The sequence below is a fragment of the Nelumbo nucifera genome, chromosome 1 (assembly GCF_055504915.1).
Source record: "Nelumbo nucifera cultivar China Antique chromosome 1, China Antique-T2T, whole genome shotgun sequence".
Taxonomy (NCBI): Eukaryota; Viridiplantae; Streptophyta; class Magnoliopsida; order Proteales; family Nelumbonaceae; genus Nelumbo; species Nelumbo nucifera.
Genome location: NC_142649.1, coordinates 17201237 through 17223182, shown reverse-complemented (window position 1 = coordinate 17223182; position 21946 = coordinate 17201237). Strand labels below are relative to the sequence as shown.

At 37.7% G+C, this 21946-nt stretch overlaps 1 protein-coding gene across 1 annotated transcript; it reads left to right on the top strand.

Annotated features, from left to right (window-relative positions):
• Positions 1–16291: 16291 nt before the first annotated feature.
• On the top strand, positions 16292–17469 carry LOC148802958 (senescence-specific cysteine protease SAG12-like). The gene is made up of 2 exons (XM_088896474.1): positions 16292–16745; positions 16880–17469. The coding sequence occupies exons 1-2, from the start codon at positions 16292–16294 to the stop codon at positions 17467–17469; spliced, it is 1044 nt and encodes a 347-aa protein (XP_088752600.1).
• Positions 17470–21946: the final 4477 nt, after the last annotated feature.

Below are 21946 nucleotides of genomic sequence, written 5' to 3'. Positions count from 1 at the left end.
AGTGACTCCGTGCCTGAAAGGAACATTTCCTTTCTTGGAGTTTTCCATGCTATATCTCTTGACTATTTTGTCAATGTAAGCAGATTGGGATAATCCTATTATCCGCTTCGATCTATCTCTATAGAGTCGAAGACCCAGTATATAGGAGGCTTCTCCAAGATCTTTCATGAAGAATTGCTGTGATAGCCATACTTTTACCGTAGTTAACATTCCTACATCATTCCCAATGAGTAGAATGTCATCTACATACAGAACCAAGAAGGTAACCTTATCCCCACTATTCTTCCTGTAGACACAGGGTTCATCCGGATTCTGCTCGAAGTCAAACGATTTGACAGTAGAGTCAAAACGGATGTTCCAACTTCTAGAAGCTTGCTTAATTCCATAAATGGATCTGTTAAGTTTACATACCATGTTTTCCTGACCTGCAACAATGAAACCTTGCGGCTGCTGCATATAGATATCTTCAGTAAGATCTCCATTTAGGAATGCAGTTTTGACATCCATTTGCCAAATCTCAAAATCATGGTATGCTGCTACAGCTAGCAGGATCTTAATGGATTTAAGCATGGCCACAGGCGAAAAGGTTTCCTCATAATCGATGCCCTCTTTCTAAGTGTACCCTTTCGCCACCAAACGAGCCTTGAAGGTCTCAACCTTACCATCGGGGCCCTTCTTCCTCTTGTAAATCCATTTGCAACCGATTGCTTTTACTCCGGAGGGCGGATCTACTAGAGTCCTGGCTCCATTGGTCTCCATTGAGTCCATCTCTGCTCTCATGGCCTCCACCCACTTCTGGGAATCTATGTCCAACATAGCTTCCACGTAAGTCATGGGATCCTCCTCACTAGTCAAGGTTTCCACCAGGTAACTATCCTGGTTATAACCATAACAGACTGGTGGCCTGGATACCCGAGTGGATCTTCTAGGTTGGTCACTACCTGGAACTTGTGGGACATCTCCCACTACTCCTGAGCTCTCCGCATCAAGAACAATTTCCTGATGATGGGTGTCCAGGATATAATTGGTTTCCAAGAATTGCGCATTTCGACTACAGAACACTTTCTGCTAACTTGGGTCATAGAATAGATAACCTACAGAGCCTTTTGGGTAGCCTACAAATAGGCAACGGCTGGTCTTGGATTCCAACTTGTCTGCACATTCTTTTAACGTATGCTGGACAACCCCAAATCTTCATGTGTCTGGCACTTGGTTTCTTTCCAGTCCAAAGTTCATATGGAGTATTCGGAACCGATTTGGTTGGAACCCGATTCAGCACATAAATCACAGTCTCTAATGCGTAACCCCAAAAGGATGTGGGTAACTCTGAGTGCATGAGAAGCGACCGGACCATATCCTATAGGGTCCTATTCCTCCTCTCTACAACACCGTTAAGTTGTGGTGTAGCAGGAGGAGCTAATTGTGATACTATCCCAATGTCCTTTAAGTAGTCCCTGAATTCGTCAGAGAGATACTTGCTACCTCGATCTGATCGAAGGGTTTTAATTTCTCTCCCTAACTGTTTCTCAACCTCTTGTCTAAACTCTTTGAACTTTTCAAAGGATTCAGACTTGTGTCTCATTAGGTACACATAACTATATCGTGAAAAATCATCTGTGAAGGTGATGAAATACACGTGTTGATTTCGTGTCCTAACACTCAGGGGACCACATACATCAATATGTATTAGGTCAAGTGTGCCTGTACATCTTTCAGGCTTACCACTAAATGGCCGTTTTGTCATCTTGCCTTGTAGGCAAGGCTCACAAGTGGGAAGATCTTCTACAGTTAGAAAATCCAAAGGACCATCCTTTACCAACCTTGTGATTCGGTCAACACCGATGTGGCCAAGTCGGTAATGCCACAGACACGTGGGATTAACTGTATCATGGGCTCTTTTCTTGGGGATTTCAGCCGACGTAGTTTCGGTTATGTTAGTTTCTAGAGAAGGATGTAGAACATAGAGACCGTTCTCTAGTTCCCCGTATGCAATGAATCTGTTGTTTCTTTTAATAGAAATCGTATTACTAAAGAGGACAGAATAACCATCTGCACACAGTTTTGAGACAGAAATCAAATTTCTCCTTAAATTTTGTACATAAAGACAATCTTTCACTACAATTATTCCTTCTCTAAAAAATAACTCCACGGTTCCTATGGCCGCGGCTGCAACAGTTGCATTAGTCCCCAAGTAGAGTGTGACTTCTCCTTCACTCAGCCTTCTGCTTACCTTGAACCCCTGTAGTGAGTTATACGCATGAGTTGAAGCCCCGGAGTCAATACACCAGGACGCAGAAGCTACTAATAAATTGGTTTCTATAACACAAGTTTCGAATTTACCTTTCTTCGATTCCAAGTAGGCAGGACAATTCCTTTTCCAGTGGCCAGTCTTCTTGCAGAAGTGACAGGCATCCGATGCTTTGTCTTTCTTCTGCTTCTTGCTCTTAGTGGTTTTCTTTTGAGGCTTCTTTGCCTTCCTCTTTCTCTTGCCTGTCTTGCCAGCTTCAACAAGCATGGCTACAGGCTCATCCTTTCTAGTCAGTTCTTCAGCTCTTCGCAACATATTGCTGAGCTCTTGCAAGCTGACATTTAGCTTGTTCATGTTATAGTTCATGATGAACGGATTAAAGGAAGGAGGCAAAGAGTTAAGGATAGCATCTATCTGGGTTGCAAGGTCCAGCCCGGATCCAAGAGCCTCCAGTTCGTTGATGTAACCCATCATCCGAAGACAATGGTCGTGAACTTGTTGACCCTTGGACATTTGTGTAGTCATGAACTGTTTCAAGACCTTTTGTCGAGTAGAACGATTCTACTCTTCATACATCGTCCTGAGACTGTTCAATATGTCCTTGGCAAGTTCGATCTGATCGAACTGCCTCTGTATTGGGTTGTCCAAGGAGGCAATGATGTAACACTGGGCAAGGGAGTTTTTCTCTTCCCATTCTTGATAGTCTCTCCTTCGGGCCTCAGAAGCCCTATCACCCGGACGCTCCGGGGAAGGATTCTTTGCCACTTTGTCCAGCTTTTCAGAAGCTAGGACCAGCGTAAGGTTCCTGTACCAGTCAGCATAGTTTGGGCCCTTCAACTTGTTGTCATCAAGCAGTTTTGCAAATGATCCGTTTGCCATTTTCTGATAAAAGAGCAAACATCAGTCCACAACCTAATTTGATTCATGTTCATTTCATAGATATGGATTTTAATCTATGATCCATTTCCATTTATTCGTCTCTGAGATTTCCCTCCTTTCTCAGTGACGGAGACTATGGGTTGTCTCTGGAAATGTGGGAAATCACATAGGGTGCATGGAGCCAACTATTTCAGCTGCATAACCCCACCACCTTTCTGTGAAGGATCATACCCACTCATCATATGAGTTTTCCCTTTGGTCTCTGTCAGACAAGGTTCAGAGCCATTTTCAGGTAAACCTTTCTGTCAAGTGAGTGCTTACCTATCATATTCATGAAAGCCAAGGTACCGTGAGAGAGTTCCCATTTTCTGGTGAAGCCCCTCCCACATCGGTGTATGACGCCCCTATCATCTTATGAAACACTAAGACAAGCCCAACAGCAAATGGATAGCCCATTTTCTGGTGAGTTTCCTCATTATTGAAGGACCCATCCTCAAGCTAATGATGGAAGGCCTTTAGAGAGTTCATCATATGAATCTCCCTATCACATGCACTTATATTAGCCGGAGGGAACAGTTAATTACGCCCTAGTTCTCATTTTAGGTCAAACCAAAGTGGCTCCCACTGACTTTCATAAAGCCAGATTTCAGTGGGCCTAAATCGGGTAGGGTTCCGCACGTAACCTCTTGATGAGGTGTGGGGCCCACCACTAAGAGAGGTCATCCAATGACCAAAAGGGACACCATGGCAATGATGTGCATTCAGCCATGGTATGCGCAAGAGCCACTGTCGATTGAGCAAGGGCCAAGTACTTATGGCCCATGTACGTAGCACATCACACATCCATATATCACATGCAGGGATAAATTGATCCAATCAATTAATCATCTGTAAGGCCCATTTGAAGCCCATTTTAAATCCAAAATATTAACCATTAATATTAACTAGGTATGTGGGCCGAATGGTTCAGCCCATATAGCTTTAAATGTTAAGTGGGTTTTTAGCAGTTTTAACCTTTTAAAACTGGGCCTTTATAGGTTGGGCCGAATTAACCATTTAATTAAACACCAATCCTTAGGCCCATTAGTGGGAAAATTAGGGCTGACTTTCAGCCTTGATTAAACCCTAGGTTCGGTTCAAACTATTTGAACCAATCTTGGTTCGAATGGGTCTAGGGTTTGATCTTTAATTAAATCTTTAATTCAAGAAAATAATCTGAAATTAAATACTGAGAAAAGAAAAACAAGAATCAGTCAATCAGGGCTGTTCGCACAATCCATCCTGCAAAAGAGAGGTTAGATCACAGAATGCAGTTTCACAAACTGCAAATCACAGATAGCGATTCTCCCATCCGCGAAATCTCCTTCTCTACGAAATCTCCTTTTCTGCGTCGCCATCTTCGATCCAAAAAAAAATAAATAGAAATCCTATTTCTATTAATAATTACATCAGATTGAATACCTATACATTGAGTCTAGAAAATAAAAAAAAAAATTATTTACAAACCAAAAATAATTCAAGAACTGCAGAATCACAGGTTCCTTGCGCAAATCAAGAATTCGATCTCCTCTTGTACGAACAGCCCATAAATCAAGAAAATCATAAAGAACAATTCTAAATAATAATCAGATTTTTGTAAAATTAATTTCAGATTATTCGCACATTAAGTTTGGGAACAAATTTCCCAAAACCCATATCTGTGCAAATCGGGTAGAACACCTTCTGCCCATTTGCGCAGGTTCAGATCTGAAACAATCTGGTTCAAGATTTGAACCATGGCTCTGATACCACTGAAGGGATGAGAGATCCATCCCATGGATGCCCAAAGATTGTGGAATAAGGGGTGAATTTCAAAAATTTTTCTCTCCCTTCAACTAGAAATCGCATTCCCTATTTAGAAAATCATATTTTCGATGATCATTCTTGAACCTTAAACTGAATCAGATCTGAACCAAAAGGAGTAGGCGAGAATTATACCTGATACGGAGAAGTAGTTTCTCCCAACGGAGGTGTTCACGCCCAAGGAAGGATCCAAAAACTGCTCCCACTGAAGATGGTGTAGTGCAGGATGGAGCAGAATCAGCAGTGTTCTTCTCCAAGAACTCTGTCCTTCGCAAGAATCAGCAGGATGGTACATGAGCACAGCTTCCTTTCAATCATTTCTCAAGGAACTGATGTCAAGATCCAATCTTGACTTCTCCCACAACTGGAGATCGAACTGGCAAACAGGGCGGCAAGAACAGGGAGGCGGCAAGAGAGTATTCGCAGGGTGCAGAATTCTCTCTTCTTGATTTCAGCACTAAAGAAAATCTGATGATCTGTCTTCAAAAGGCTGCCGCCCCCTCCTTCCTTTTGTTAAACTAAAAGATCAGCTCCTAATCCAATTAGGAGCAGCTTATCCAAATCATATTTGGATAAGACTTCTCTTTAGGTGATAGGGATAAACCCTTATCTTATCTACAGATTTAGATTAGCTTTCTCCTAATCTCATTAGGAGGTTTCTAGATCTGAATCATATGCAGATCTGAATTCTCTGAGTGGATAGGAATAAGACCATATCCTATCTACTACTCTATCTCAGAATTTGCCCCTTTAATTAACTAATTAAATAGCCCAGTTCGAAATGGGCTTTAGGCCCATTAAGCTTATGTGCTCACTTGACCTTCCTAACTGCTGCCCAGTTGGGCTTCCTTGTATGGCGTGGGACCCAAGCATTGATCTACTCATCAGCCACATGGGTTCAGCCCAGCCTTTGTTACAAGGCCTGGCCGAATACACTGTTAAAGACAGTGCACCCATTGAAACCCATCAAATGGGCTCTATGGGCCCAACACTTACCCTAAGTGGTCCCTGGGCCAAGCCACCTTGTAACACCCAGGGACTGTGGGCAGATGCAAGATTAGCCCATCAGGTATTATCCTCAATGGTCTTACACTTAACCTCTCAGCCTATAATGATCACACACTGCCCGACAAGAGAGGACCTCTCCCTTGGCTACAAGGAACAGTGTTGCACTCTCCACTTATATGGATCCCGGGAATTAAAACCCTTTTGCAAACATTTGAGAAACCATAATATATATATATATATACTTTTATATCTCATATAAAATATACTTTGCAAAACAAATCTCAACGGTTGAAATCAGCTGCCGGTAGTCTTGGTTTCCATCAGTGAGAGTGCATCCCCGATCATTACCTTTGTCCGACAAAGGGGCTGATCCTGTCACTATGATCACCCACTCAGATGAATTCTCAGACTGTGCCAACATACCTAGGTTTTGACCCCCGCTAAGGATCTCACTGATTGGTATATCAAAAACAGCCCAATCCGACACCTAGTGCAGTATCATAAAAGAGTCTAGGGGTCGGGTGTAACTTTCCAGTTTTGCCCATCAATCTCCAAGGTCCAGGGCGATACTGGAAATCTGGTCCAGTTCATAGATTCAATTAATCCTACACTGTATGTGCCCAGGGTCTCACCCTGGCAGCTGAGACAGGCCACCCCAACCGACTTGGTGTTACCACAGTGTTAACCTTGTCAGGATAGGTCTCCCCAGACCGACCCACTGGCTGTGAACATTCTAAACCAACACGAGTCTCATTAAGTGTCCAGTTTAAGGGTATTACACAGAAACATACCAAGTGAACATGAATCAAATATGCACTTTTATTCATTTACAATAAACTCATAAAGTATATCATTCTGATGGAAGCTAAGGGCATACAAAACTGTCTAACAATTCTAATGTTGTTGTTGAATCTGCAGTTGTTGTGTCTATTGTTGCCCCCTATTAGGGTGGCAAACTTGTCCTCACAGGCTCTCATCTGATTGCTCATTCCGCAGATACATTACACCAGGTCATAGAACTAGCGCGTGTCAGCTCCAGTGGGAGCCACGGAGGGCTCATCCGCAGGAGGAGGCGCATTCACATGATATGGTGTCTTGGTTGGGTCTAGAGTGGGTGGGACGCCTGGTGGGGTTAAAGGCACATTTCCGATAGTCACTAAAGGTTCTTATGGGATCATTCTAAGCTGCTCGTGTCCCTTAGTGATTTGATTATTGTTGTTGTTGGAGGGCTGGTTGCTTGATGAAGACATGGATATTAGTGTAAGATGCTTAAAAATGAGAACTTAGCTTTTTTCCATGTACTCTCACAAACGGCGCCAATTGATGGTATACGATCAGGCGGCTCTCACGTGGCAGATGACTTGGATGCCGAATCGGATGCTCACATTCAGTGGCCAAGCTGTATCATTCTACAAAAGGCGAGAGTTAGAGTGCTCGGGTTGTTTTTACCCGGGGTGGGCACTCCGATGCTTAAGTCAACGAAGAGTTCTTAGAAGGTCTTAAGAGATTAGAGAGTGCGAGAGCTTATAACCGTGCATACCTCTTCTGTAGAAATGAGACCTTTATATAGGCGTGAGTGCTCAGAGACCTTCTAGTAATGGGTCTCAGGTTCTCGCAGAGCTGTTTCCGTTATGTCGGGAGAGTAATTATGTCGATTACATAATCTGTGCAGAGGGTTTAGGTTCATCCAATTGGCTCTGATGCGTGTAATGTAAGTAATCCAGCCCAATGGTCGATTCATTAATATCTGGAGAACTCGGTCTAGCAACGGATTTGTGTGACAAGTCAGTGAGCACGCTCTGTAGGTTGCCAACAGTACCTTTCTTTGCTCGATCGATCTACGAAGTAAGTAGCCCCTTGTTCGGAGGTCCTTCAAATCGGCCAAAATGAGGTATTTTAGGTCGGCCCCGCTAGGTGCTACCAGCCAACCTGCCGAGGTGATCTGCTTACTTACTACTGAGATATCACTTGAAAGCCACATTTCATAATATCATTTGGTGGACCAAATTACCCCTCATCACCTCCCAATTTCCTACTCACTTTTCCTACTCTTAGTCTTCTCTTGAGATAGACGCCAGCCTTTAGCTCATGGACTTAATTCTTTTCTAAAAGCCTACCATTGACTTACGTTCTTTAATCATGTCTTATGTTTTTCTAAGATGTCCACAACCACAAGGTACTTGGAGACACCTCCCTTATCATCTTAATTAATTCCATCCCATACAATCGAGAGTTGAGACACGGCCATCCGGTTTCAGCCCAGATTTCCTACTCACTTTTCCTATCCACTCTCTACCCTCCGTGAATTACATCCAAACATCTCTTAATTCAAAATAAAGAAATTAGGGGTGACAATGTTGACCCTGACCCTTTTGACCCACCCAACCCACCCATTTCAATAGTGGGTTATATGGGTCAAGTGACCCATTAGGGTCAAGGAAAAAGAGGGTCAGAGTGGGTTGGGTCGAGGGTACCCATTGGGTCAAAAGGGGTTAGGGTCACTTGGGTAAGGAGAGGGTCGAGAGAGGGTAAGACCGTAAGAGGAGAGGGTCAAGAGAGAGTTGCTGCAAGAGTTGAACTGTTGAACAAAGATCTCTAGGTTTTTCTTAGTTCTCAGTCAAACGAACTTCCACCATTGAAGATTAATCCATTATTTAAGTTTCAGAGCTTTGCTCTTTGTTCCACTAGTCATTAGATCAAGTGCAAGATCGAAAGGTGTTAGGGTTTCAATCCATTTGCTGTTATTTGTTTCGCCATTGAAGCAAGTTCTCCACCATTGAAGCAGATTGTCCTCTCTACCATTGAAACAAGTTTGTCCTCTTAGCTTCAATGCCATTGTTTCTCAGAGTTCTCAAATCTCAAGTCGCGTGTACATCAGAGTTTTGGATAGGTAAATCTTTTGACATTGCTCAACCTTCATTGATTATCTGCCTCCCATAGTCATATTGTTCAATTAAAAAGTTGAACGTGGAACATGTCTGAAACTTGTCCCCGTTGCATATATTTTGTGCCAAAAGTGCCCAAAACATATATTTACTCTCTAGTGGACACAGAAAGATCCCCATTGGTTTGGTGGGATGATTCATGGCAAGTTGAGTCATGGGCTCATGGGGATCTCTCTGTGTTGGATGACTGTTGGAAGAAAAAGATAAAACAGAGAAAAGAACAAAATGACTACAAGGCTGCTGGACTGGATCAATGAATGTCTCCCTTAACTTGTTGCTTGTAATGGAGCTTCATTTATTAAACACCACAGATTTACAGTATAGACTAATGCAAATCAACCCAGCAAGTATGTCTTCAGTTTGTTCTTTTATCAAATATCTAAGGCCGCTTGTCTTCTCGTTATATCTCGTCTAGAGGTGATGGTTTTAATTAAGTTGGGTTGATGTGAGCGTCCATTCTTGATAAGTTCATTTCTTTTATTTTGTTTAAGATTGACGATGACTTGTCTAAACTTAGATTCTATGGCTACCATTTGCCCATGCCCATTGAACATGGTCACTATTTTTTGACAATCTTATCTAATATCTAGCACTGAACCCCACATCAGTTCTGTAAATTTAAATTAAGGTCCACGACATTGACTGATTGTTAATTAAATTGGAGCAATGGATGTCACATCTTCTACTTTGCTGCACAAGTCCAAGATCATAACAGTTGTATTGTTATAATTTATAGCCTCAAATCTGCCGCTCTATTCATTATAATATGGTTTGGTAAAGAAGTTTTCAATCAACACCATGGGATGGTCTCCAATGAATAAAGAATATTGGATAGAACAGCAAAGTTTCAGCAAACTGTTTGAGTTTAAATATGACTTCATTTATAAAGAATTATCTTCAGAACTTTAAAGAATAATGATAGAACTTCTCTGTGTCATCCAAATTAAATATTTGATACTAGAAACATTCATTTGGAATCATATTCTAGTTAGCTGATTTTTGAACCTATCACTCTCCATTCTAGGAGGGTGGGACACCTAAGTAACTTACCCCAGGTTGGAACACATGGAAAGTTATATGCCCCCAAACTATGTTAGAGGTCTTGTGTCTAAGTAGCTATGAAAAGTCCCTAGTTGTCATCAATGACCCTTAATCACAATTCACAATGTGTCTAATCTTCCAAGCTCACTCTTTTGATTAAAATAACATTAGCATTATACACCAGAAATGCCACACTTCAACAACTTCAGCTTTTTAACTTCTCTGATACTTATGGTTTATAACTTTAACCCAACACAGACATGATAAGACTTGATCATGCCCAATCTAGCTTCTAAAATCAACATTTCAAATATTTCCTCAAAATCTCTATGTTCTTTTTAATTAAATAAGGTCTATTACTTTCCTTCTTTTTTTTTCTTCTGTTACAAATAGCAAGGCATGAGTTTCTGCTAGTATATTGTCACTAATTCAGAAAGTATTATTTAACGAAATGAACATTTTCACCGATCTACTAGACCAACCCATAGTTTCCTGATTCAGCTTCCTGCTTGTGTGGTACAACTTGGCCTTGATTCATAATGAAGGAAAATTACAAAGTGGGGTAAACCATGCACAAGCCATAATATTTTATTTATTTTGTTTATAATTAAGGAACAAGTTAATTACTTGCTTTTGTAAAATGGAAAAATAAGTAAGTTGGTTGATAAAAATGGATATTTTTTGTCTAAAACTTGTCTTTGTGTCCCTGTTCCACATTGCTTACTTGGTTTTAGTAGCAAATATATAAATGTTCAAGGTTACTGATCATAATAAGGCAAAGCTTTTCTGAACTTGGTGCTAAAGATATCGGGAATGTAGGATCTGATGACCATCTCAGTATTTACAGAACGAAAACTGAAATCAGTAATCTCTTGGTAGAAACTGGAATTTTGTATGCCTAGAAATGCATGTGATATTTAGCTAAAATGATTAAGCATATGTTTCAATTTCCTTGAAGCAACAAATTATTATTCCATCTAGAGGAGCATCCTTGAATTAGCAACAAACTTTTGTAGGCATGAACAAAGTATTGTTCCATGTCATACTCTAATATATAGCATCTATAGGCACGGTCAAAGTATGTACTTAAATTTGCTCATGGCTAAACATAATGAATGTTATTTTTGTATTATTTCTCTTATTTCTCATACACTTACAATATGACATATGTATTTTGTTCTCTTTGTCATACACCTAAATTGTATGTTTGCATGTTTTTTTTCAAGATTTTGTTCAAAATGTCAGAAGTTATACGTTTTTTCGGATTTTTTTCTGCAAAAGTTATACACTTTTTTTTTATAATTTCTACTTTTTTGCATTTTCTACAATTTTCTGCATTTTCTGGTATTTTCGGCATTTTCTGCTATTTGTCTACATAATTTTTTCAATATTCTGGTATTCTCTGCTATTTTCTGCTATTTGTCTACAATTTTATGGTGTTTTCTGCATTTTCTGTAATTTTCTGGTATTTTTTGCATTTTTTGCAAATTTTTGCTATTTTTGGTATTTTCTGAATTTTCTGGTATTTTCGGTAATTTTCTGCAATTTCCTGGTATTTTTTGCTATTTGTCTGCAATTTTCTTTATTTTTCATGCATTTTTCTGCAATTTTTTGGTAATTTTCTGCATTTTCTGCTAATTTCTTGTATTTTCTGTAACTTTGTTTTATTTCACAAATTTTCTGCAACTTCCTAGTTTTTTCTGCTATTTTTCTGCAATTTTCTTGTATTTCCTGCATTTCTGCAATTTACTGGTATTTACTGCAATTTATGCTATTTTTCTGCAATGTTCTACAATTTTTTGGTATTTTCTCCATTTTTTTGTTTTTTCATCATTTTCTGTTATTTCCTGATATTTTCTGTAATTTCTGCTATCCTTCTATAACTTTCTGCTATTTTCTACTATTTTCCTGCATTTTCTACAATTCTCTGTTATTTTTTGTAATTTTCAGCATTTTCTGCTATGTTTTGCTATTTTCTGAAATTTTCTGCAATTTTCTACATTCTCTGCAATTGTCTACTACTTTCTGCATTTTCTTAATATTGTTATCGCTTTGGCCCTTTGTAAATCGGCCAAAATCAGATGGCATAACAATTGATATATCTTAATATTTTACATTTTAAATATAATATTTAATATGGAAAATTGGGAAATTTCCCATATTTCTTAGTCTAAAATGATTTATATCATAAATTTAATTATCAAATATATTTTTCACAATTTCACCATAATTTTTAAAATTTAAATTTTACTTTTAAGCTTAAATATTTTGAACCAACTAACAAAACCAAAAAATCAACCAAAATACATTTGAGTTGGTCGGTTTTCACAAATGATCAGTTAGTTTTATCTGACCAACTCCCCATCCTAACCTAGACAATTTAGTTGGCTAAACAGCCTACAACCGAAGTGAACCAACTCATGAATGCTCATAATTTTAGCTAAATTAATAGTCTCATCTCTCATAAATAAAAATATTTTAATCTCCAATAATTATTAAAGATTTATAGAAAAAATGTACAATAATTGAAAATATATTGATAATGAAAAATACAATAATTACAAAAATACAATACATACTAAAAATATATTAAATTAGTCAATAAATAGTATAATATCAAATAACAGTTTAATCTCTAATAAATATTAATCAATAAGTTATAACAAAAATATAATAAATACAATAAGTACAATAAACAAAATTTAAAAATTTCAATAGTAGTAGTTTAATCTCCAATAACTATTGAAAGTTTTCTATTAAATAACAAAACAAAAATAAACTTATGCATAATTATTGAAAATAGATTAATCAAAAAACAATAAATAATTACTGAAATACAATAGATATTAATATTAATATATATAATTGTATTATAAATATATATATTAAGGGTTTAAAATGGTTATTAATAAATATTAACTTTTATGAAAGTTATTTTCTAGAAATCTTAATTGATATAAGTGAAATTAGTTATTTACAATATTATATAAAAATATTAAATTATTACTAAATTTATTTCATTATTAATTTAAAAAAATACTTAGTTAATTTTAATTTCAATGTTATGATATAATTATTTTTCTACTTTTCAAAGTTTTTTAAAGTTACTACATAACTTATTTATTTTAACTAATTTAAAATCTAGTTATGTTAAATATTTTGTTATTTAAAATATTTAGTATTTTAATTACTTAAATAGTATGTAAAATATTTAAATTTTAAAATATTCATGATTTATTGAATTTAGTAATCCATAAAATTATAATTTATACTATAATTACATAATTTCATTATTAATTTTGCATGATATTAAATTATTGTTAATTTCAATATTATGTTATAATTATTTTTCTTCATTTAAGAAATTTTTAAATTTATTACATAATATTGTTATTTTAACTATTTAAATCTAGTTATGTTAAATATTTAATTATTTAAATATTTAAGTAATATGTAAAATTTTTAAATTTTTTTGTTATATACTTGATTTAATAATCCATAAAATTATAATTCATACTATTAATACATAATTTCATTATTAATTTTTCAATATATTAAATTATTATTAATTTCAATATTATGTTATAGTTATTTTCTACTTGTAAGAAAATTTTTAAAATTATTACAAATTTTCGTTATTTTAACTATTTAGATAATTCTTAAATTTGTTAATCCAAACTTTCTTTAGATATAGAAGAAAAGTGGGGGAGAGGATAAATAGGAATTACAGATAATTTATATATTTATAATTTATCGTAAAAATAATAAATAATTACCGAAGTACAATAAATATTAATTTTAGTATATATAATTATATAATAAATACAGATTAATAGTTTAAAATTATTATTAATAAATATTAATTTTTTGAAAGTTATTTTCTCGAATTATTACTTCAAATATGTGAAATTAGTTATTTCAATATTATGTAAAAATATTAAATTATTATTAATTTCAATATTAGGTTTTAATTATTTTTCTACTTTAAAGATTCTTTTTAGAACATATTATTACATATTATTAAATATTTGAAAAACATTTAAATTTATAATTCGGAAAAACATAATTTAAATTTTTAGAACATAATTTCGTGATATATTTTGTAAAAATATAAAGTTATTTTTTGTGTTTTTAATAAATATTTTAAAGTTATTATTTAATTTTGTTAGAATATTTAAATAATTATTAATTTTTTTAATCCAAACTTTCTTTAGAGAGATATAGATAAAAAGTAGGGGAGAGGATAAATAGGAATTAGAGATAATTTAGGAGAGAAACTCTCTACTAAATTAGAGATAATTTTGGGGATAAATTGGAATTAGAGATAATTTAGAAGATAAATAGGAATTATAGATAATTTTGGAGAAAGCAGGGGATAGTGGGGGATATAGTCATGGAGAAATTTTAGAAGCACCCCCTTTCTCAGCTGGAATTCTCACCAGCTTTCCAAAATCTGTAAAAAACTCTAAATTTCCCAGTTTTTACAAGATTTGCACAGGGACCCTCATAGGTCAAAATATTGAATTTAACTGGGAAAATGACACATTTTGACTATTCTAAGGCCCAAGTAACCCTAAAATGATGCTCGTTAAGGCATCAAAATATAGAGTTATCAGGAACCAACGAGGGCTCGACTACCTATGTTTGCCCCCCAATGGAGGTTCCTTTGTTTTGGTTGTTTTTTGGGGATGACATGTTGAGTTTATGACTAATGTGGTGAGAGGTTGAACTGGACTTTTTGTTTAGGTTCCCACAAATGGTGTCAATTAATGGTGATCTTATCACCTAACTGCCCTACTGGAGAACAACTCAAACGAGTGGTGTTGAGGTTGACAGACCGGTATGCAGGAAGAAAGATATCAGAGTACCTGGGGGTTTCGACTTCAGCTAGGCACTCCGATGCTTATGTTAGCCGAGTTTAGTGAGCAAGAAAGCGAAGGGAGATTCTGAGAGCTAGAGAGATAAAATGCAATGAATGACGAGTACCTTGAGAAGGCATGGACGACATGCCACCATTTGTTTCGGAACCGATAGGCATACTAATCGCATAAGGATAATGTGTCATGTTTATCGGTAACCCAGAGGTCGGCCGGCTACTCAAGTCTTTGTCTACCCAGGTCAGGGAGGTCAAGTTGTCATCCAAAGTCACCAACTCATTCTCCCGAGGTGATGTGCTCCACTCTGCTGTGGAGTGACTTGCTGGTCTTCCATCAATCGAGACGTAGGTCGAGCTGGTCGGCTTGGGCAGACTTGGTGGGTGCGACCTGCCTCCATATGGCGCTGACATGTCATTAAATGGTTTGGGCTAGCCACATGGCTCTTCGTGACCGAACGGTTAGATCACCCCTCATCGATCACTTATCAATTACACGTATACGAGTGTTTATATACGTGTAAATGGACACTTGCGAGAGAGTGAATGGAAGTACAAGACTAGGAGAAAATAGTTTCGAACTCATTAAACATTGAATAGTTTGTGGTCTAGGAAAGAGTAACATTGATCATGATTGCGTCCCCTGAGTGCTAGAAAATATGTTCCCCAATTTGCGCATGTAATGGATGCCACTCTCTCATATGACATGAGGAAAGTTCTTACTGAATGTTACGGTTCAAGTTGGATTCTCCAATTAATTGGGTGCAAAAGCCAAGGAACCTCTTCGGCATTTGTCTCAATGTGTAGTTTTCTTAACTTATATTTGTGACGATATCACGGGTGGGTTATCAACCTGTTCAACTTGGATTGTTGAACCATTGACCTACAACCTGGAGGAACAAATGGGTCAACAAGTTCTATTTTTAAATTGGTCAATTATAAATAGCCTCAAATATGCCAATTTGTATTGATCAACCGAAAATGATTGAAGAAGAAAGTGGAAACATTAAACACAACCTTAATCTCCAACTCTAGACCATCTCAATCATCATATAACTTTATGAAGTCTGAATACTTACTTTTATTCTAATAGTTTTTGTCAGTCACATCTGTTTTATATGATGTATAAAGGACAGTTGTGACAGACCGAACGCAAGTATAAGAGTAAGTAAATTAAGTTGCTTTTTGTCACGGTTCCGTTTCCAAAGTGCAAGAAAATATGATTCCCCAATTTGCGCATGTAATTCTTGCCACACCCCCTGCACGGCAAGTAAATTAACATAGTTTGTATTGTTCTACTTGGGGGGAAGTGCATGCAAATGCAGCTCGATCGATCTATATAAATGAAAACCACAAAAGGAGTTGGACATCGATCCTCAATTGCTTAGCCTTTAATTTGTTCTCCTCTTATTCATCATCATATAACTAGTTAATTATCAGTTGTTTCAGACGACAATGGCCAGCTGTCAACTCATCACCTGTGCCATGGCCTCGCTATTGATCATCATTTTAGGAGCTTCTACTTCTCAAGCCAATGCCCGCACTCTCCAGCAAGCATCTATGTTGGAGAGGTTTGAGCAATGGATGGCTCGCCATGGAGTTGTCTACCAAGACAATGTAGAGAAGGAGAAACGCTTCAACATATTCAAGAACATTGCCGAGCGCATAGATTCGTTCAACTTGGCTGGTGATAGACCATACAAGCAAAGCATAAATGTATTTGCTGACCGGACCGATGAAGAGTTAAAGCATTACCGTAATGGCTACATAAATTTTGCACAACAAAGGCCATCATCAAAATTTCCCCATGGCCGCAGTTTCAGTTACGAAAATGTGACTGATGTTCCGCCAAGTCTAGACTGGAGAGAAAAAGGAGCTGTTACCCCCATCAAAGACCAAGGCCGTTGTGGTAAGTGGCAATATATATTTTTTTTTTTCTTTTCTACCAAGTATATATATAATTTGGGGTGCAAGTGCAACTAGGGTTCAAAGCATTACAATAAGTACAATTCACTAACAAAGCAATCAATTCAATATATATAGGATGTTGTTGGGCATTCTCGGCAGTGGCAGCAATAGAAGGAATTATCCAAATCAAGAAAGGCCAACGAATTTCCCTTTCTGAGCAACAGCTGGTTGACTGCAACACTGAAAATAATGGCTGTAATGGTGGTTGGATGGATACTGCATTCCAGTATATCCAACAAACTGGGGGAATTAACAGCGAAGAAAACTACCCTTACAGAGGAGTGCAGGGAATGTGCGACACAGAGAAATCAGCATCCCATGCAGCAAGTATCAGTGGATATGTGGACGTCCCATCAAATGATGAGAATGCGTTATTGAAGGCAGTAGCAATGCAACCAGTTTCTGTCGCAATAGACGCTAGTTCCAACGACTTCCTCTTCTACTCAACTGGTGTTTTTACAGGGGAATGTGGAACTGATTTAAACCATGCTGTTACAGTGGTTGGTTATGGTACAAGTGAAGAGGGCATGAAGTACTGGCTACTCAAGAATTCGTGGGGCACTCAGTGGGGAGATAAGGGATATATGCGAATCCAACGAGATGTTGCTGCCTCAAATGGTGGCCTTTGTGGCATTGCCATGAAAGCCTCTTATCCTACCGCCTAATTAAACATCTATCAGCTATACTAGCTAATAAATACATGCACGCATGGTGATAATTGATATCGCTCGGAGTTTATATATATAAATTACAAAGAAGTTGCTCTAGGAATATGTTATAACGATGTCATTGAGTGGGTTTGTTGTATTGAATGTTCCGTATTACTCAAGTATTAAGTGTTAACTATTTGTCATTGATCGTGTAACTTAAATTATATATACTACTACTGAGGGATAGACTATTTGTCATTGATCGTGTAACTATTTGTCATTGATCGTGTAACTTAAGTATTAAGAGTCAATACAAGCCTCTACATTCCTCGCACCGACCTCCTTCCTGAGGGATAGACTATGTAAAATTGCCTCTATGTTCACTTGGTTACATATGTAAAATTGCCGTAATTTTCTCAGGGTTGGCTTCGATGCCATGTCGGGTGACTATGTAACTGTGGAACTTGCCTGATGTGACACCATAGACACAATTGTTTGGGTTAAGCTTTAGGTTATATTTTCTTAAAATAGCAAACATTCTTTAGAACAACAAACATCATCTATGTAAACTTCTACTTTATTTCCAATTAAATTTGTAAACAAAAGTTGTTTACAAGATATAGGTAGGTCGCCCTGACATTCTTTAGACCAAAAGGCATGACCTTGTAACAATACAACCCAATTTTGATTACAAAAGTTGTTTTCTCTTAGTCTGCTAGATCCATCTAGATCTTCTAGAAACCAGAATAGACGTCCATGAATCTCTACAGCTTGAACCCCGAGGTGCAATCAACTAGTCTGTCTATCCTTAAGAGTGGGAAGATATACTTTGGTCAAGCTTGTTTCAGGTCTATATAGCCAACGCACATATGCCACTTCCCATTTGAGGACCTTCCCAACCTCCTCGTCAATTGTCTTACACCGCTTTGGGGTGAATTTCCTTTTCCTCTACTTTATAGGTATAACCAAGGGAACTACATTAAATCTATGGGTAATAACAGAGGGGTCTATGCTAGGCATGCCGACATGCAACTAGGAAAATACATCAATATTTGAATGTAAAAAAACATACCAATTTAGAAGCATGGAGGTTCATCGAGCTGTCGCCCAATCTGGATTGTATTCTTGGGCTCGATATCTAAGATCAACACGAGGATGACATCTTGCAATGGGTGAACTCTATCCATGCCAAGCTTTGGGAGCAGTTGTAGGTAGACTTGTTCATGGGCCGGGCTTGGGCCTAGCTTTTGCCAAAATTTGAATGAGCCCGGCCCGAAGCCCGAGCACGACATAGTGTAAAATCAGGTCCAAAACCCGGCCCGTGAACAACTCTATTTCTAGGTCAACCGCCAATGACCGCTTTCCCTTGCCTTTCAAGCCCACCATGTATCATTTTTGAGAGTCTAGATAGTCCCTACGCACTACCCTAATTCTATTCTTAGTGGGGAGTTTTGTGGCCATGTAGTATGTGGTTTGCATGGCTCGAAGTACGTAAATTATAGGGCGACAAAGAATAGCATTGTATGATGTAGGTGTGTCCACGGCCAAAAAATTATAGTCAAATGAAATCTTGTTCAACGTGGTCCTCACTGTAACCAACAGCTTAACCATTCCTAGAGGTTAGACGATGTCCCTGTTGAAACCAGCCAGATACACATCGGCAGGGAAGAGGTCCTTCCTCTACAGATGCATCTTCTTGAATGCCTCTATGAACAAGATGTCCACCGAGCTGCTGCTATCCACTAGGATGTGCTTCACCTTATAGTTATGGAAGATCAACCTCACTATGATTGCGTCATCATGGGGTAGTGAGCCCCCTTCATGTCATTTTCGATGAAATAAATCACCTCCTCTGTCCTCATCCTCTTGCAGGGCTTCTCCTTGTCATTGCTCAAGTCGTATCCTTAGCCTCTACTATTGACCCACTAGTGATCTTGTTGATAAACTCGATGAGTGGCCATTCATTTTTCTAGGGCTGGTCTCCTTGTGGGTTCCTCAGCCGCTCAGTCCTCCTTAATGAATTTCCTCAAGTACCCCCATCGAATGAGCTCATCGATCTCGTCTTTTAGGTTCCAATAGTTCTCAGTGTCATGCCCCCTCTCTTTGTGATAGTGGCAGTACTGGTCCTAATTCCTGTTCTCTACATTTTCCTTTAAGTGAGATGACCACTTCAAGTAGTCGGTTGATTTAATATTCATTAAGATCCTCCTCCTCCTCACGTTCAATGGTGTGTAGTTCTTGTACTTTACAGGGGGAGTCCTAAAGCATCTTGTCAATGACCTGGAGCACTAAGAGATGACCTGGATTAGCATTTCAGTGACTCATAGCACCTAAGCAACCTCTTGCCTCTACAAATGTGCTTACTACTTCTTTTGCCTTGGCCATTATCACGTTCCTTCCTCTTTCCGACTTTGATAAGCCTTTCGTGTGCATGAAGTGTTTCCTCGATGTTCATATATTTTTCGGTGTGCTTAAGGAACTTCCCCTTATCCTCTGGGAGGTTCTTTACAAGCGACCTTCTTAGTGTTAGACAGTTATGTGCTTAGCTCCAATCAAACTAATGTATCTTTTGACATTTATTGTAAATGAATAAAGTACATAATTGATTCATGTTATTATGGTGTGTTTCTGTATAATACCCTTACACTGGACACATATGAGACTCGAGTTAGTTTAGAATCTTCACAGCCGTTGAATAGATCTGGGGAAATTTATCCTACCAATGCTGACATTGATGTCCCACCAAATTGGTTGGGGTGACTTGTCTCAGCTGCTAGGGTGAGAGCTGAGGTACATGTAGTGTGGGTTTTATTGAAACCCTGAACTGGACCAAAATTCCAGTATTGCCCTAGACCTTGGAAATATGTGGGCAAAACTAGAATGTTACACCAAACCCCTAGACTCGATTATGATACTGCATTAGGTTTCGGATTGGACTGTCTTTGATATGCCAATCAGTGAGATCCTTAGAAGGGGTCAAAACTTGGGTATGTTAGGACAGTTTGAGAATTCATCTGAGTGGGTGATCATATTGATATGATCAGCCCCTTTGTCGGAGAAATTGAATGATCGGGGATGCACTCTCTCTAATGAAAACCTAAACTACTAGCAGTTGATTTCAACTGTTGAAATTTATTTTTGGAAAATATATTTATATAAATGTTACTTTTATTCTAATCTGATCTGAATTGGACGTGAGCACATTATCTTCAACACTCTAAATACTTACTTTTATTCTAATAGAGCTTTTGTAAGTCACATCTGTTTTATATGATGTATGTCTTACACATGTAAATGGACACTTGTGACTGACCGAATGCAAGTATAACTGTATAAGAGTAAGCAAATTAAGTAGTTTTTGTCACGGTTCCGTTTCCAAAGTGCAAGAAAATATGACCTCGGCCATTGTTTTTTTCTTCTTTGATACGATGTTATCCCCCAATTTGCGCTGGTAATTCTTGCCACACTCTCGAATGAAGAAAGTTCTTGATCAATGCTATATATAATTTAAGTTAGACTCTCCAATTACTTCAAGGAAATTTTTAGTCACCCTGCACTACTGGATTGATTGGAATGATAAGGAATGCTGTCTATATAAATGATAAATGTTATAAGTCAAACACCCCCTGCACGACAAGGAAATTAGTTTGTACGTATTGCTCTACGTGGGGAACTGCACATGCATGCAAACTCTATATAAATGAAAACCACCAAATGACGGGCTGTCAATTCATCATCTGTGCCATGGCCTCATCATTATGTCCAGTTTAAGAAGTAATTATACAACGACATATCAATCATAACGTGAAATAATTATGTACTTATTCATAATAAATGTATTAGCACATCAATTTGATTGGATTTGAGGGCATACACTGTCTAACAGCAAAAGTATCGTTAAACGGTTCAGACTAGCCATGTGGCTCTTTGTGACTGAACGGTTAGATCACCGCTCATCTATCACTTATTAATTACATGTGTATTTTCATGTATACGAGTGTTTATATACGTGTAAATGGACACTTGTGAGAGAGTAAATGAAAGTACATGATTAGAAGAAAATAGATTCGAACTCATTAAACATTGAACATTTTGTAGTCTAGGAAAGAGTAGCATTGGTCATGATTGCGTTCCTTAAGTGCTACAAAATATGTTCCCCAATTTGCGCATGTAATAAATGCCGCTTTCTCAAATGACATGAGGAAAGTTCTTAATGAATGTTATGGTTCAAGTTGGACTCTCCAATTAATTACATCAAGGAAATTTTGTCACCTTGTGCTAAGGCTTAGGGGAAAGCACACATTCGGACATTCATGGATATAAAGGGTAGATTTCCAATAGCAGTTTTCCCTTGCGCTGTGAGTACGAAGAGAGAATTGGAATCATACAATAGTAGTGGTCACTTTATCATGCCCTTCGGCCTGAAGAATGTCGAAGTCACCTATCAATGGCTTGTGGACAAAGTTTTCAAGCACCATATGGGAAGAAACGT

What these genes read in the sequence shown, in the direction of transcription:
- LOC148802958 (XM_088896474.1), top strand. Translation starts at nt 16,292, where the DNA reads ATGGCCAGCTGTCAACTCATCACCTGTGCCATGGCCTCGCTATTGATC. An exon ending in CAAAGACCAAGGCCGTTGTG is followed by an intron (nt 16,746 to 16,879) that starts GTAAGTGGCAAT and finishes CAATATATATAG; the next exon opens with GATGTTGTTGGGCATTCTCG.